At 66.7% G+C, this 13,876-nt stretch overlaps 1 protein-coding gene across 3 annotated transcripts; it reads right to left on the bottom strand.

Annotated features, from left to right (window-relative positions):
* Nucleotides 1-2: 2 nt before the first annotated feature.
* Nucleotides 3-13,421, bottom strand: ADISSP (adipose secreted signaling protein). Of its 3 annotated transcripts, XM_075148315.1 has the most exons (6): nucleotides 13,358-13,421; nucleotides 11,309-11,410; nucleotides 8,157-8,299; nucleotides 5,439-5,577; nucleotides 1,758-1,880; nucleotides 3-802 (listed from the first exon to the last, which is right to left on the bottom strand). In XM_075148315.1, exons 2-6 carry the CDS (start codon nucleotides 11,325-11,327, stop codon nucleotides 702-704), a joined length of 525 nt encoding a protein of 174 aa, XP_075004416.1. In that variant the 5' UTR covers nucleotides 11,328-11,410; nucleotides 13,358-13,421; the 3' UTR covers nucleotides 3-701. The 3 variants fall into 3 exon arrangements, with proteins under 3 accessions (XP_075004416.1, XP_075004414.1, XP_075004415.1); XM_075148313.1 differs by lacking the exons at nucleotides 11,309-11,410; nucleotides 13,358-13,421 and adding an exon at nucleotides 11,060-11,298; XM_075148314.1 differs by lacking the exons at nucleotides 11,309-11,410; nucleotides 13,358-13,421 and adding an exon at nucleotides 11,116-11,298.
* Nucleotides 13,422-13,876: the final 455 nt, after the last annotated feature.

Genomic DNA, 13,876 nt, shown 5'->3' with positions numbered 1-13,876 from the left:
TATATATATATATATCTATATATTTATATATATATATAGGCACATAAAGCCTCCTGTTGCTTTCGAAACTGAGCCACTTCTCCTGGTCCTTGTACCATGGGTCTTACCGGGAAAAAAGGAAGGGGGAAAAATAAAAAAGGAAAAAGGGAAGGAGACTAAGGGGATGGCTGCGACGTGAGGAGGTGGATGGGCATGGCCAGAGGGACACCGGCACCAGCCCCGGAGCCCCCGGGGACCCGGCTTCCCACCCTCCCTCCCGCTGCTGGATCCTGCCCTGGCCCAGGGCCCAGCTCAGCTCCAAACCCCAGGAGGTAAAATTTCAGCCCGGGGGGCTCCGCCATCCCCAAATGCCACCTCTCCCGGGGAGGACGGGGGAGAAAAGCGAGGGGAAAGCAGCAGCAGCTGGAGGCAGCGAGCGGGATCCCTGCCCGAGGCTCCAGGCAGAGATGCTCCGGCATTTGGGAAACCCCTCCTGCACTTTGGGGACCACCCAACCCCACAGCGGGGAGGTGGGTGCGCTCCGTACATGGCAGCGGTGGCGAGAGTGGCTGGGGAGGGGGCGGCAGCAGCTCACCCCCAGCTCCGTGGCGGCCGCAGAGCCACAGCCCCCGGGGCCGGGGGGGTTTGGGTTGGTTTCTTCGTTTTTAATTTTGAGCTTCGTCCTTGGGAGCCGCGCAGGCTGCGGTGGGGGGCGGGGGGGGCTAGTCGAAGCCGTGCCAGTCGCTCTGCTCCGAGTCGTACTCCAGCTCCGCGCCGATGCAGCGCACCCCGTCCAGGAGCATCGGCGTGCCGTGGTGCCGGTCTGCAGGACAGGAGGGGACAGTGGAGACGGGGACAGAGCCTCGGTGTAGCCACATACGGCCTCAGGCTGGCCCGGGGGGCCTTGCTTCAGCTTTTTGAGAGCCCTTTTGGGGAGTTTTCAGGCTCACAGGTGCTTGTCCTCCCCCCTGTGGTCCCCACGCAAGGGGCTGGGAGATGCAGGGATGTGGCACCCTGTCCCCAGGTCACCGCTGCGGTGGCTGCACGGGGACAGTGCTCAGCCCCCGGCGCGCCAAGGCTCGGGTGCTGCAGTGCATGGGGCGCTGGGGACCGGGCTGGGACACGGGGTGGGGACGCAATGAGAGAGCGGGGGGATGCCGGGGAGCGAACCGCCAGCCCCACCAGGCACTGGGACCCTGGGGCCGGCCGCATGGAAGATGCCGGTGAAAGCAGGCGCCGTGTCACATGAAGCAGAGGAAGCCGAGCTACGAAACGCTGCTCTAATTAACAAACCCAAATTAGGCAGCAAGGTGGGGGAGGGGAAAAAAAAATATTAAAATTAAAGACTGCTGTGCTGCCTAACAAGGAGCCGTGGCTGGAGGAGAGGGGGACCCTAGGGGGCTTGGGGTGAGAAGGGGGGCAGGGGGTGCCCCCGACCCACCCCGCTCCATGCGCCCCTTCACCGGGGAGGCCCCGCAGCCTCGTCCCCCGGGGCCGGGGATTTTCGGGGTGAAAGTCATCCGGTTTAGACAATTTCACAGAAATGTCCACCAGGTGGGGAACGTCTGCAGGGCTGAACTGGGAGAGCCGGAGGAGGGAGATGTGCTGGGGAGGAGGGAGCAGGGTCCACATGGGGCTCAACCACGCTCACCGGCAGCCCTGGCTCCCAGAAAGCAGCGGGTCTCCCTGTTACCGGCCGTGCCGGGAAGGAATCACTGCTCCGAAACCCAAGGAACCTCGCGAGGCCCCCGTACCGCTGCCCGCCGGCAGACCCTTACCCATGACACGGGCTTGGACCACGACCTTCACACAGGCGCCTTCACCGGCCTCGCTGGCCAGGACCATCTCCTCCTTCAGGACCCCCTCCTTGTGCGCCGTGTACTCGCACTTCACGCTGTAGCCTGGGGACAGAGACACCCTGGGAGCTGCGCTCCGGCTGCGAGAGCTGCCTGCACCTTTCCTACCCTGCCTGCACCTTTCCTACCCTGCCTGCACCTTTCCTACCCTGCCTGCACCTTTCCCACCCCACCCCGGGAGCCCCTCCTCACCGCAGGCACCCCGAGGCAGCAGAGCTGATTTAGTCCCGTCCCCACCACCGAGGTGCTGAGCAACACAGCACAAGTCTTGCTGGGCTCCCTCCCCACCCTGTGCCTCAGTTTCCCCACCTGTGAGACAGAGACAAGGATGCTGAGCCGTGGTGAAGCGCATAAAGCTCCGCAGAGATGCGGGCAAGGTGTCGGGGGATGCGGGACGCCGCTCTTCCCAGCGCCGGTGCTGAGCATCCCCCTGAGCCGATGGCTCCTCTGAGACCCGCTTGTCCCCACCACCCTGCCCCAGGCCACGGGGGCTTTGCACAGCCCCACAGGGAGCGAGCAGCAGAGCAGGACACCAGGGCACGGCTGCTCTGCACCCCTCGTTGCAGCCCAGGGTGGGGGTCCCACCTCCCACCCATCCAGCCCAAACCCCGACCCTCCAGCCCCACGCACGGCCCCAGCACACGGGACCCCACAGACACAACAAACCGTCCTGCCTGCACCCTGCCCTGCCTGCACCCCGCCCTGCCTGCACCCCGCCCTGCCTGCACCCCGTCCCGGCCAGGCAAACACGGTGATCTCCCACCAGCCGGGCACGCCCCTGCCAAAATTGCCAGGTCTTCCTCCTTGCAGAGCAGAGGGAACATGGAAACAGCCCTTGGAGCCCCCAGCTCGGAGGGGGTGAAGGCTGACCCTGGCCCCGTGCCCCCCCAGCTGGCAGGGCTGAAGGAGGCAGTTGCTTTTGATCCGGAGGGAAAAAGCAGAATGTAAAACTAAAGGAGGCAGAAAATGAAATCAGCTGCAGCAAGGCATTAGTCAAACCCCGGCGGAGGGGGCGCAAGCTGTGAGCACGCAGCCAGGCAGCCCCGCAGAGCTCACCGGGCTCAGCCCGACATGGCTGGCACCGGGGGATGCTGCAACGGCACGAAGAAAAGAAATAAAAACGCACGGAGCACCATCCAGGCTCCGAGCGCACACGGCTGTCGGCTCCGCGAGGCTCAGCCCCGGGGCTCGCAAACACCGGCCGCACACAGGGAGCGCAGGCGGATGGAGGAGAGCGCAAACCACCACCGGGCACGGTGAATCTCCCCGTGCCAGGTCGTACCTGGAGGCAGGAGGGAGAAAGCGGTGGCAAAACCTCCTCCTCCCGAGCGCCGGGAGCCCCCTTATCTCCAGCCCACGCTCACCCGGGGCCGCTTTGTCTCTGTGTCCGTGCCAGGGTGCCCTCAGATCACAGCCCCGCTCGCCGTCACCGCAGCCGGGAGCCAGGCACCGCGCTCTGCCCGGGACTGCCGGCAGCGCAGGGACTGGATTTGCCCCATGGCTGGACAAACTGGGCAAGCCCCATCCCTGCCCGCAGCCGAGGGTGCGGGAAGCAGAGCCCCGAGGGGAGCCCCGGCTGTCACCAGGACCCCGGGGACAGACGTCACTGAACCGCTGCAAGGCACCGGACTCCTCCGGGTCCCACCGGAGCTGCTCGGGGTCCCCGAAGGGCTCCTTTCCCCAAAGCCTTGGGAGCCCTGGCCCCGAGCCCTGGCCAGGCATGCCAGCCCGAGGTGGGAAGCTTCAAGCAAACAACGCTTAAGTGCTTTGCTGGGCCGGGGCCAGCGGCAGCGCGGGAAGAGCCCAGCCCTGCCAGCCACAGCCCCGCTCCCGCACCCTCGGCTGCCGGGAGGCGGCACGGGGAGAGGCGGCGAGCTGCAGCCCCAGGGAGCTGGAAGGGACAGGGATGCGGGAAAGAGCATCCACCAGCTGCTTGTCAACCAGAGCTGCTGGCACGGGACCAGCCGAGGTGGCCCCAAGGCGCTTTGCAGCCCGCTGTGTCCTCAGAGCGGATCCCATGTCCCCAAGACGGCTGCCACCAAGCGCAGGGTGATGCTCGGCTGCCCCAGCTGCCGTGCCAGGGCCACCGTGCACGGCTCTGCTCCCTTCTCCCACGGACGTGCCGGTGGCAAACAGACCCCAGACCAGAGCCGGGCTGGTGCATGAGCCTGGTGCCTCTCGGAGCAGACCCTGTCCCTGTCCTTGTCCCCGTCCCCACCGGCCTGTGGGCTCTGCTCCACAAACCCCCGGCCGCTCTTCACCTCCCGCCTCCCAGACGGATCTGAACCCAGACGAAACAGCAGCTGATTGACACACGCTTGGGATAAAAGGGCATTTAACCTCCCCACTGCAGACGATAAGTTATGGAGAGACACGGGTCTGCAGGGGACGGAGCAACAGCCGTGGGGCGGCTGCGGGCTGCGACCGAACCCACGCTGCCGGCGGGGATAGGACAGACTGAGCAGGACTGAGGGCTGGGGGAGCTGGGAAGGGGATGGGGAAGGACGGGGAGGAAGGAAGGGCAGAGCAGCCAGCGGGACCCCCAGCCCTGCAGCCACGATCCCGGGGGGCTGCCACATGCCTGGCCCCCAGCACAGGCTCGGCTGGGGCTGAGCTGCCGCAGACACGGCACAAAGCAAAGCCCAGATAGTGCCCTGCACAGACCCACGTCAAGTGCTTACGTTGCAGGACATTTTCTCCTTTCCTCTACGACAAGAGAATTAGCAAGAAGCCTGGAGACAGACAGAGAGGCGACCCCCCCTCGGCTCCAGCCTCTTCTTTAGGCAGACCCTCGGCGCAGGCAAAGAACAGACAGAGCAAGTGCTAAAAATACCAGCACGTCTGGACTCTGTTCAGCAGGTTCCTGGATTAAAATGCCACAAAAGCCGCTCTCCAAGCACGCGGGTCGGGGTCGGGCGTCTCCCGGCAGATGCAGTGGAAACACAGATTCCTTCTCCATGGGGTAAAGCTCTCCGATGCAGCGCTGCAGGGACGGGCACCGCGACGCGGCCCGACCCAGCCACCCTGGGCAGTGCCAGGACCAAATGCCACCCTCATCGCTAGCGGCTGCAGCGGGACTTGTGCCCAAAGCCCCGCGGGTCGAATACAGCCCGATCAGCCCCATGCTCAGGGGAAGGATGAGGCTTGGGGTTTGGAAAGCGCTTTGGAGGACACTCAGTTCCCACGAGGCAGGAGACACCCCGGCAATAAAAGCCGTCCCTGCCGGCTCCCGGGGGGCTCCGGGCTCCCCAGGCGAGAGGAATCACCCCCCACGCCTGGCAAGGGCTCAACCCGGACGGCCATGGGTGCACCCAGGACCAGGGGGCTGCCAGCTGCCCCCCACCCCACGGGAGCACTTGGTTTATGCTCCCCACAGGGCTCCAGCGTGAGCCAGACACCCCTGCCACCCCCACGGGCACTTCGGAGTACGTCTGGGTCTGGCAGCCCCCCCGGCCCGGGCAGTGCCCCCCTCGCTGCTCACCCCTCGCCGGCTGCGTCGAAGCAAGGGCAGGATCCGGGACCCAGCGCAGCAGGTACGGGGGGGACAAAGGGGGGGGACAAAGGGGGGGGACAAAGGGGGGGGACAAAGGGGGGGGACCTTACCTTCCGGCAGCGAGGTGATGCCGATGACTCGGAGGTTGAGGTTGGGGAGGGGAACGGCACAGATGTCCTTCCCCAGCCTCTGCACCAGGGGCAGGAGGAACGTGATCTCATACTTGTGGAGGATCTTCAGGAATCCCACCTGCAAGGCAGGGGGGGACACGGCGGGGGTCACACCATGCCTCGGGCGGGCGCCGAGCCATGGCGAGAGGTGATCCCACGCTGCCATCATCTCATCCCATCCCCCTCCATGTCCCACCCCGGTGACAGGGACCCACCAGGCATCGGGGACCCAAGAGCCTATGGGAGGGTGGGGGGCAGTAGCCGTGGGAGGCTGTTTCCTAAACAATTGGGAAAACGTCACAAACACGTCTATTTTGGCTGCACAAGACAAGCAGCAAAAATAACCAGTTCTGGGCAAAGCCCTGGGAACAACCACCTTCGGTGCTGTGGGAGCAGAGACCAATTTTCCCAGTCTAAGCTGAACGCGTTCAGCTGCCGTTTCTGGTCTCTAAAAGCCAAGACGTTTCCAAGAGCACACCTTCAAACATCATTTATCCGCTGCCCTGATGAAAACCAGAGCCCTTTTGGAGCCGGCCGCCTCTGGAGCAGGGTCCATCTCCAGCACGCTCGGAAAAAGCCATTTGGGGAAGGGAACGGGGGGCTCCCCGCCTGCTGCAAAGCTCCGGACGCGCCTGCAAACCCTCCCTGCGGCAGAGCCCAGAGCACAGCCAGGACCCAGCCCTCCAAGAGGGCGATCCCCTCCCGGGGACGCAGGGTACCCGCTGCTCGCCGACTGCCGCAAACCCCGCCGGCAGCACCGGCAAGCCCTGCCACGGGCACAACTCAGCCGGGCACCCTCGGTCTTCCATGCACACGTGTGCAGCCTGCCCCAAGCTGTACCTCAACCACCACGTAAATACAGATATATACACATATATAATACACACACACATCTATCCATACACACACAGATATAAAATGCACACCATATGCTTGCACGTTCCTGTCCACGAGCAGCTCCGAGGCATCACTGCAACACGGAAACCAACAGAAACAGCGATGTGCAGCTTTGGGGATTTTAAAGCCATGGAAAGACATGTGGTGATCGGCCCTAAAGAGCCTTTTCTCCGTGGGGGAGAGGATGAGGGTCTCCTCCTGCCTCTGATAAGCATGGCGGGGTGCGGGGTGCACCCCAAACCTGTCCAGAAGGAAGAGCTGCGCGGTTAAACACAGCCCCGGCACAGACCCACGCGGCACCGGCACGCTGAGCTGGGCGCGGGCGGCTGCCAGCGCCGAGCCGGTCCTGCTCTGCCGTCAGGGCTGGCAGCGCCAAGGGCAGCAGGCAGCTGCCCCCCCTCCCCAGAGAGGCACGTGCAGTGCCGGGGCGCCCGTGGCACGCTGCACGGCACAGGTGGGAAAAATAATAACAACCACCCACAGATCGGCAATTGCTAAGCAATTCAGTGCCGTTTTTAGGGCGCTAACCCATCATCCGCCCGATACAAATAACTGACTCAGAGCTGAAAGCGAGCTTCAGATTGCTCTGCTGCACGCAACGCCAGAGCAACCCCGATGCTCTCCGAGGGGTTTATTTCTTGGGAGAAAAGGGTCTCCAAAGGAGAGGCTGGGACGGAGGGGCCGGCTTCGCGCCAGGTGAAGCGGCCGCAATAAAGCGGCTCCAGGCAGAGGACCGGTGACCTGCACCTCCGAGTCCCTGCCAACGTGCCCATCTCGCACCCAGACCCCGCTGCCACCAAAGCCCACAGCGCGCCGGCACCAAAGCCTCCGCTCCCGGCTCTCAGCCCTGCTGCGTGGGGTGAGGAGCCGCGGGACGGGGCAGGCAGCGCGTGCTCGGCTCTGCAAACCTGCCGGGATGAAGCATAAGGTGTCATTAAAGATGACTCGCTGTCCCCACTGCCATCACCGTCCCCCGGCATGGTTTGGGAGCCACAGTCAAACCTGAACCCACGCTAACACCCTCCCACGGCCACAGGCACGTGGCTGGAGGGGAGCGAGGAGAAGCCACGGCATCGCTGGCGCGCAGGGCGAGACCCAGCTCAGCCCCCAAAAAGGGCGCAGAGGAGACAGTGCCACGTCCCCCTCCCCTGCCCAGGGCACAGCAGGGCCAGCGGGTCCCCCAGCCCGCCCTGCCAGGACTGGGCTCCGCCGCTCGTGACCCCCCCAGACCCTCATTTCCAGAGGGGGCCTGCGTCCCACCCCAGCCTGTCGGATCTGGCCCCGCAATCGCTGCCCAGATCAGCCCCAAACCTGCCCCCGTCGCTGGCAGAGGCTGGATGCAGCCGCAGGAATCGGGTGCTAAATGGGTGAATCCGGAGCAAAGCACCCATGTTTATACCTGTGCCCTCAGGAGCATCACAGCTGCCAGCGGGGAAGGACCCAGGTTCTCGGGGTGCTCCCAGGCCCCCCGGGTACGCCAGGGAGCTAGCGGGGCCAGAAACACCCCCAAATCTGACAGCTGTAACGGAGACAGAGCAACGTCCAGAGGGGCAGCAATGGAAACCTCCCTGGAGCGGGCAGAGCCGCGGGAGCAGAAGCCACGGGCAGCAGGAGCCCCACAGCTCCGGAGGCTACAACGGGCAGCACTGGGGGGTCCCCCACCCCACAGAGCCCCCAGGATGGACCCCGCCTCGCTGCCGGGTGCAGGGACAGGCCAGGGTGGCACTGGTATCCGCCTCATCCCCAGGTCCCGGCTCCCACCTTGACGAGGAAGCTGCCGTCCTTCTCCTGCGTCACCATCACCACCGAGTCGTGGAGCTTCTCGTCAAAGTGCACGTGGCCGTGGGCCCCCTCGGCGGGCTGGCTGGGGGCGAAGCGCACGCCCCCCCCCTTCGCCTTGCTGCCTGCGCAGGGAGGAGAGGACAGAGCCCGGGCGTCACTCCCTGCCCACCTGGAACGCACCCCCTCCATCCCCAGCTCCGTGTCCCCCCACAGACCCCAGGGACGGACCAAGGCCAGAGAATCGTTGGACACAGAGGGGCTTCCCCAGTTTCCCCCCCTTCTCATTTCAGAAGCACCCCACGCCACGGGCTGGGGCACATGGACACTGGTGACCAGTGGCCACAGAGAACTCGCCCTCCAAGCGGCGGGGAGCGCATGGACCTGCCACCAGCCGATGTCACAGGCTGCGAGGGTCCCGTCTGTCCCCTGAGCTCGGCAGCATTTGCTCGCTCCCGTGATTTTCTTGGGGCAGAGGAGCAGGACGAGCGGAGACACGGGCTGTGCTGGGAGGGGGACACGGGTGGGACAAGGACGGTGGGGAAGATCAGCTTCCCCGGGGAAGGGCTCCCACGCATCTCAGGATGCTGGGCAGGGCTCTCCGGGGCTGCAAAGCTGGTCAGCATGTTGGGGAGCAAACCCCCCAGGGAAACCCAAAAATGCAACAGCCCTGCAAGGACAGGCACCTGCCTGGGGACACCGAGGTCCCCACAGCCGGCAGGAGCCCACGCAGAGGCACAAAAACCACGTGCCCTTTTGCTTGCACCTTTGCAATATGTTCTCTGCAAGCTTCCAAGAAAAAACAGCCTCTCCTCTTCCTCCTCCTCCCTGGTACACTCCAAGAAACCCCCTGGTCCGGCCGCCTATCGCATCCATCTGGCAGCGGCCGGGAGCAGATTGCCGCCTCCTTAAAGAAAAGGCTCTTTGTGCCTCAGCCGGCTGGAAACGCCGGAGATTTAATAACTCGGCATTGTTCAGCCGGAACAGCTCGGCAGAAATCCCTTCCCTGCACGCAAGGGAAAACAAGAGACTCGGCCGCTTGCAGAGCGACGCGGCTGCACGTGGCTGCGGTGGGGAAGCAGACAGAGATGGGACCCTCCCTGCCGAAACGCAGGCAGGTCCCAGCCCCCCGTGACGGGGCACAGCCACCCTCTGCCCCACAGAGCCTTTAGGGGTGCCACAGGGCAGGACGAGCCCAGGGACCCGCGTGGATCCCGTACGCCGGCTGGGAGCTGCGGCAACGAGCAAGGTCCCAGCCCGTGGTTGCCACCGGGCATCCCGATGCCAGCACCGGGCTCGGAGGAGCCAAGCCCTGATGACTGCCAGGAGACCGGCAGGGAAAATCCCAAACATGCGTCTTCGTCACGCGGCGCTTGGAGGCAGTGCAGCCGATGCCCGGCACGGAGCCCGGGAAGCCAGGCGGCCCCCGGGGACGAGCGTCTCCAGAGGGCACCGAGCCGCCGCGGCGCTCGGCTAGCCCCCCGGCACGGTGTGTGAAGACCCTCTGGAGAGAGGGAGGTCGGAGGAAGGTGAAGGCGGCAGCCGGGGGTGGATGCTGGGCACCGCGGGCAGCTGTCCCGGGAAGCGGCTGTCCCGGGAACCGGGTCACCCGCCGGCACGCACCCCGCTGACCTTGAGAGGCTGCAGGAGGGGCCGACAGGGACGGTCCTCGCCCTGGCAGGAGGGGACAGCCCCGAGGGCCCCGGGCAGAGCCCGGGTGGTGATGGTGGCACCTCCGCAGCCCCGGGCGCGTAGGGCAGGGGCACCCACCCACGCAGGACCTGCTGTGAGTCAGCCAGCATGGAAATCTCATTAGGGGCGAAATGCAATTGTGCGTCCTGCGCACCACCGGCAGCGCGGGGAGGCACAGGCGGGGGTACAGGCAGAGATTCCATCAGGCAGGGGCTGGGCAGAAAAATCACCCAGAGCTGTTTTATCTCGAGTCCCCGAGTCCCACTACAGTCATGGCAGGAGGGTCACTGGGACGCGCCGGACCCTGCACGGTCAGCGTGCTGACACCCAGTCTGGAGCCGCGCTCCCCAGGCGCCTGGGGGGGTGGGTTTGGGGGTCCGTCCCACGCTCGTAGCAGGGAGGGGGGGCACGGCGGGGGACGCCTGCCTTGCACGTGTCAGCAGCTATTTAAGTCCTGGGAGCGGGTGCCACCTTCAGAGTCACCATGTCTCTCCCGAAATGAGGGTGTCCAGGTCCCAGTGTCCCCAGGGAGGCGGGGCTAGAGTGGGAAGCACGGGGGCTCCAGGCTCCCCCACCACGCTGCTCCCCACAGGGACCCCCAGCCCCTCTCCCCCATGCTGCCAGGAACAAGGCAGCCCAGAGCAGGCAACCTGCTTGTCCTTTGGCATTGCCACCGAGGGACCGCTCGCCTGGCCCTCATCCCGCCGGGAAGCTGGAGGGGGCTTCACCGCCAGCAGGAGGAAAGCCCCCGGGATGGAGCCATCCCGCTTGCCGGCAGCGGGGAAGGAGCCGTAGAGGCTGGAGCCACGACCCGGGTGCACAAAGGGAGACGAAATCACGCCCAGCAGCAGCACAAAGGGCCTCTTCGGTCTTTGTCTCGGCACAGCGGAGAGCCGGGCGCTGCCGCTGCAGCGCACCTTGCGCCAGCGGCCTTTCGGGGTCCCCTCCCGGCACCCACAAAGCACCTGACTCCCTGAGCCTGGCACTGCCAGAGCCTTTTGGGGAGGCAGCCGGGGTCTGGGAGAGGCTGGGAGCACCTGGCACCCATCGCCTCCCACAGCAGCCTTGCCTGGGGCGGGGGGTGCCGGGGGTTGTGCCGATCAATAGAGGGGGGACCGCGGCTGAGTGGTGCAGGCAGAACCCCACCAGAGCCCCCACCCCACCGCAAGCCCCCTCAGTGGCTGCTCACTCACAACTTGCAGCGGAAAAACAGCAGCGACGTCCCCCTGGGTCCTCCGTAGCCTCTGACCTGCTCGGCTGCTCCCCGGGCATGGAGCGGGCAGCATCCCTGGCTGCAGGCAGAGGGAACCCCGGGTAGGGCCGCGGGCAGAGGGGCTTCGCCAGGAAGGAGCATCAAACTTGGAGACTGGCCCCAGGTCAGGGCAGGCAGCCCGGGAGGGGGTGAGGTGCGGGCAGGCAGGAGGGGGACGCCGGGGACTCACCCTTGCTCGCCGTAGCCATGTGTCCCCGCAGCGGTTGTCCTTGCGTGAAACTTCAAAGGCACGGGCAGGAGGCCATCCTCCGGGGCCTCCCGAGCGCCGGAGCTGGGGAGGGAACAGGCAGGGTTAGGCAGGAGCAGGCAGCCGCTGCCTCTGGCTGGGTCCCGGAGCCAGCCGAGCACCGCGGACGCGACGGCACGGCACGACTGCGACTCCGGCGCTGCTCCGGCACAGACCTGCCGGGGAGGAGCCTGCCTGCAGCTCAGGGGCGTCAGGCAGCCCAGCTTTGGGCAGCGGCGGGCAGCACGCCAGAGCCTGCGCCCAGCCCTACCCGGGGGCGTGATGGGCGCAGGCAGGGCAGGAGCAGCGGCAGGACCAGCAGCCCCTCTGCCCGCTCCACCACGAGCCCACGGCATGACCCGGCCAGCCCCGGCTCCTGCTCCGCCGGCACTCGGGGATGCAGCCAGCCCCTGCCCGGGAAAGGGAGGATTTGCACCCCGGCACAGCGGCCAGGACACAACCATCGCATCTCCCAGCCATCAGCACCGAGCAGAGAGCGCCCCGTGCCTCAGTTTCCCCATTTCCCCCCCTGCAAAGGCTCTGGCAGCACCACACTGAGCCCCAAGCTGGGGAAGCCTTAAAGGCTGTCAGCAACAGCAGGGACCCCAAACCCAGACCCCCCCAAGCCCCTTTCCCCAGGCCTGCCAGCACGGCTCCCACAGGAAAAGCTGCTCTCTCCGGCCCTTCTGACGCTGCCTCCCCAGGGCTGCGCTCCCCCACAGCCCCACAGGATAACGGGGGGCCCCTGCCAGCACCCCCAGCCCCAGGGTGGGCACTGCCCCTGCACCAAGGCGGGGGGACCACCGGAGCCAGGCTGGGGGTGACGGGGCTCACGTCCCCCACCTCCCCCCCAAAGACCCCTTTGATGGAAGCTGAGGCTCAAACCTCCTCCCTGGGGCTCACCCAGCCTCGCCGCCCCACGGGAGGCCATGGGAGCCCAAACACGGGCTGGTAACACCACCAGGCACCCGGTCCCGCGCCGGGCACCCAAGGAATCCGGCAGTAGGAGGCAGGTGCCCAAAACGGCCCCGTCAGCAGCCCGGCCTGCCGAGCACAGGGAAATTCATGGGAAAAGCATCAACAGCGTCAGCCTTGGGGGAAAATAAGATTATAAAAAAGCAGAGCTGAAAGGGCGGGGAGCCTCTCCCGCAGCCAGGGGGGCCATGTGGGTGGCAGACCCTTGCTGCGGCCCCCACGGTGCTGCTGCCCAAAGACGAGATGATCCAGCCTGGAAAAGAGCCGGGAGGGAAAAGCCCAGGATTTGGGGATGCCTCGAGAGATGTGCCGGGGACACGGAAACGTGTCCATGGGCAGCACGGGGCGGGAGGAGACCCCGGGACGGGACATGGCTCCACGGGAGGGTTGGGGTGGGGAGGGGGGCACGGGGCAAGCGGCCTCTGAGCAGGAGCAAAGTGTGGAGCCGGCGGCGGGGGGCTTGGGGACCACGGTGGGCACCGCGCCTGGGCTCGCAGCAGGGGCGAACGCGGGGCCCACGGGCTTCCCGTGCCCTTGAGGGGGTCAAGACCCTCCCGGCTGCAGCCCCGGGCAGCGGGTCTCCAGCGCTCAGCCCCTTCCTGGGGCTACCCGGCACCCCGAGGCCGGCAGTACGGAGGCGGCGGAGCTGACGCACGCCTCCCCGCCCGATCCGCGCCGGGTGGCCCCAATCTGCCTCCGCCATCACCCGCGTAGCCCCGGTCCCCGTCACGCGTGGGTGTGGGTATCCCCGCCACCGGCTCAGCCCCGGTGCTGTAAGAGGGGACGCGGGGATGCGTCCCCGGCCTCGGTGCTCCCCGCTGCGCAACGGGCCAGCGACCGGCCTGGGCGAGCATCCTGCCCCAGCCCACCGGGACCGGGAGACCGGGGACCCCACCGGGGCGGTCATGCCGGGATGGAGCAATGCGGGGAGGGGGCCCGCCGCCCCGGGGAGAGGGAAAGCCCGGGGGGGTGGATGGGGGGGTCCGGCCCCGCTCCCCCCGTCTCTCCCTCACTCACCCCCGGCCGGTGCGTCCCGGACGCCGCCGCGGTCCCCGCTCCCCGCTTCCCACTACCGGGACACGCCCCCCTCCTTCCCATTGGCCCGACACACCCTCAGCCGTTCCCATTGGTCCGCCCCCTCGGCGGTCACGCCTCCCCGCCACGCCCATCGGTTGCGGCTCCGGCGCCGCCGCTTCCCGAGCGGCCGCGAGAGGGTAGGGTCGTCTCCAAGGGGCGGGACTGTCGCTAGGGGGCGTGGCGATGGTTTGGGGTAGCCAATAGGGGGCGGGCGCGCCCCGCGGTGGGGCGCCGCGTGTGGGCGGCCGGGTGCGCAGCGCCGTGGAGGCGGGGGGGGCACCCGCCCGGTCCCCCCCATCCCCGGGCGATGCGGTTGCCATGGCAACCTGTCATTCCCTGACAATCTTTGCCGCTCAGACCCCAATCTCCGAGCCCGGCCGAGCTGCGACAGCGCGACGACACCTCGGCTCGGGCCGGAGCCTCCGCCGGCGTTCAGAGGCGGAAAAGCGGGAGGAACGG

The sequence above is a fragment of the Calonectris borealis genome, chromosome 4, assembly GCF_964195595.1.
Source record: "Calonectris borealis chromosome 4, bCalBor7.hap1.2, whole genome shotgun sequence".
Taxonomy (NCBI): Eukaryota; Metazoa; Chordata; class Aves; order Procellariiformes; family Procellariidae; genus Calonectris; species Calonectris borealis.
Note: the sequence above shows the minus strand (reverse complement) of the source record. Positions and strands in the feature narration are given on the sequence as shown.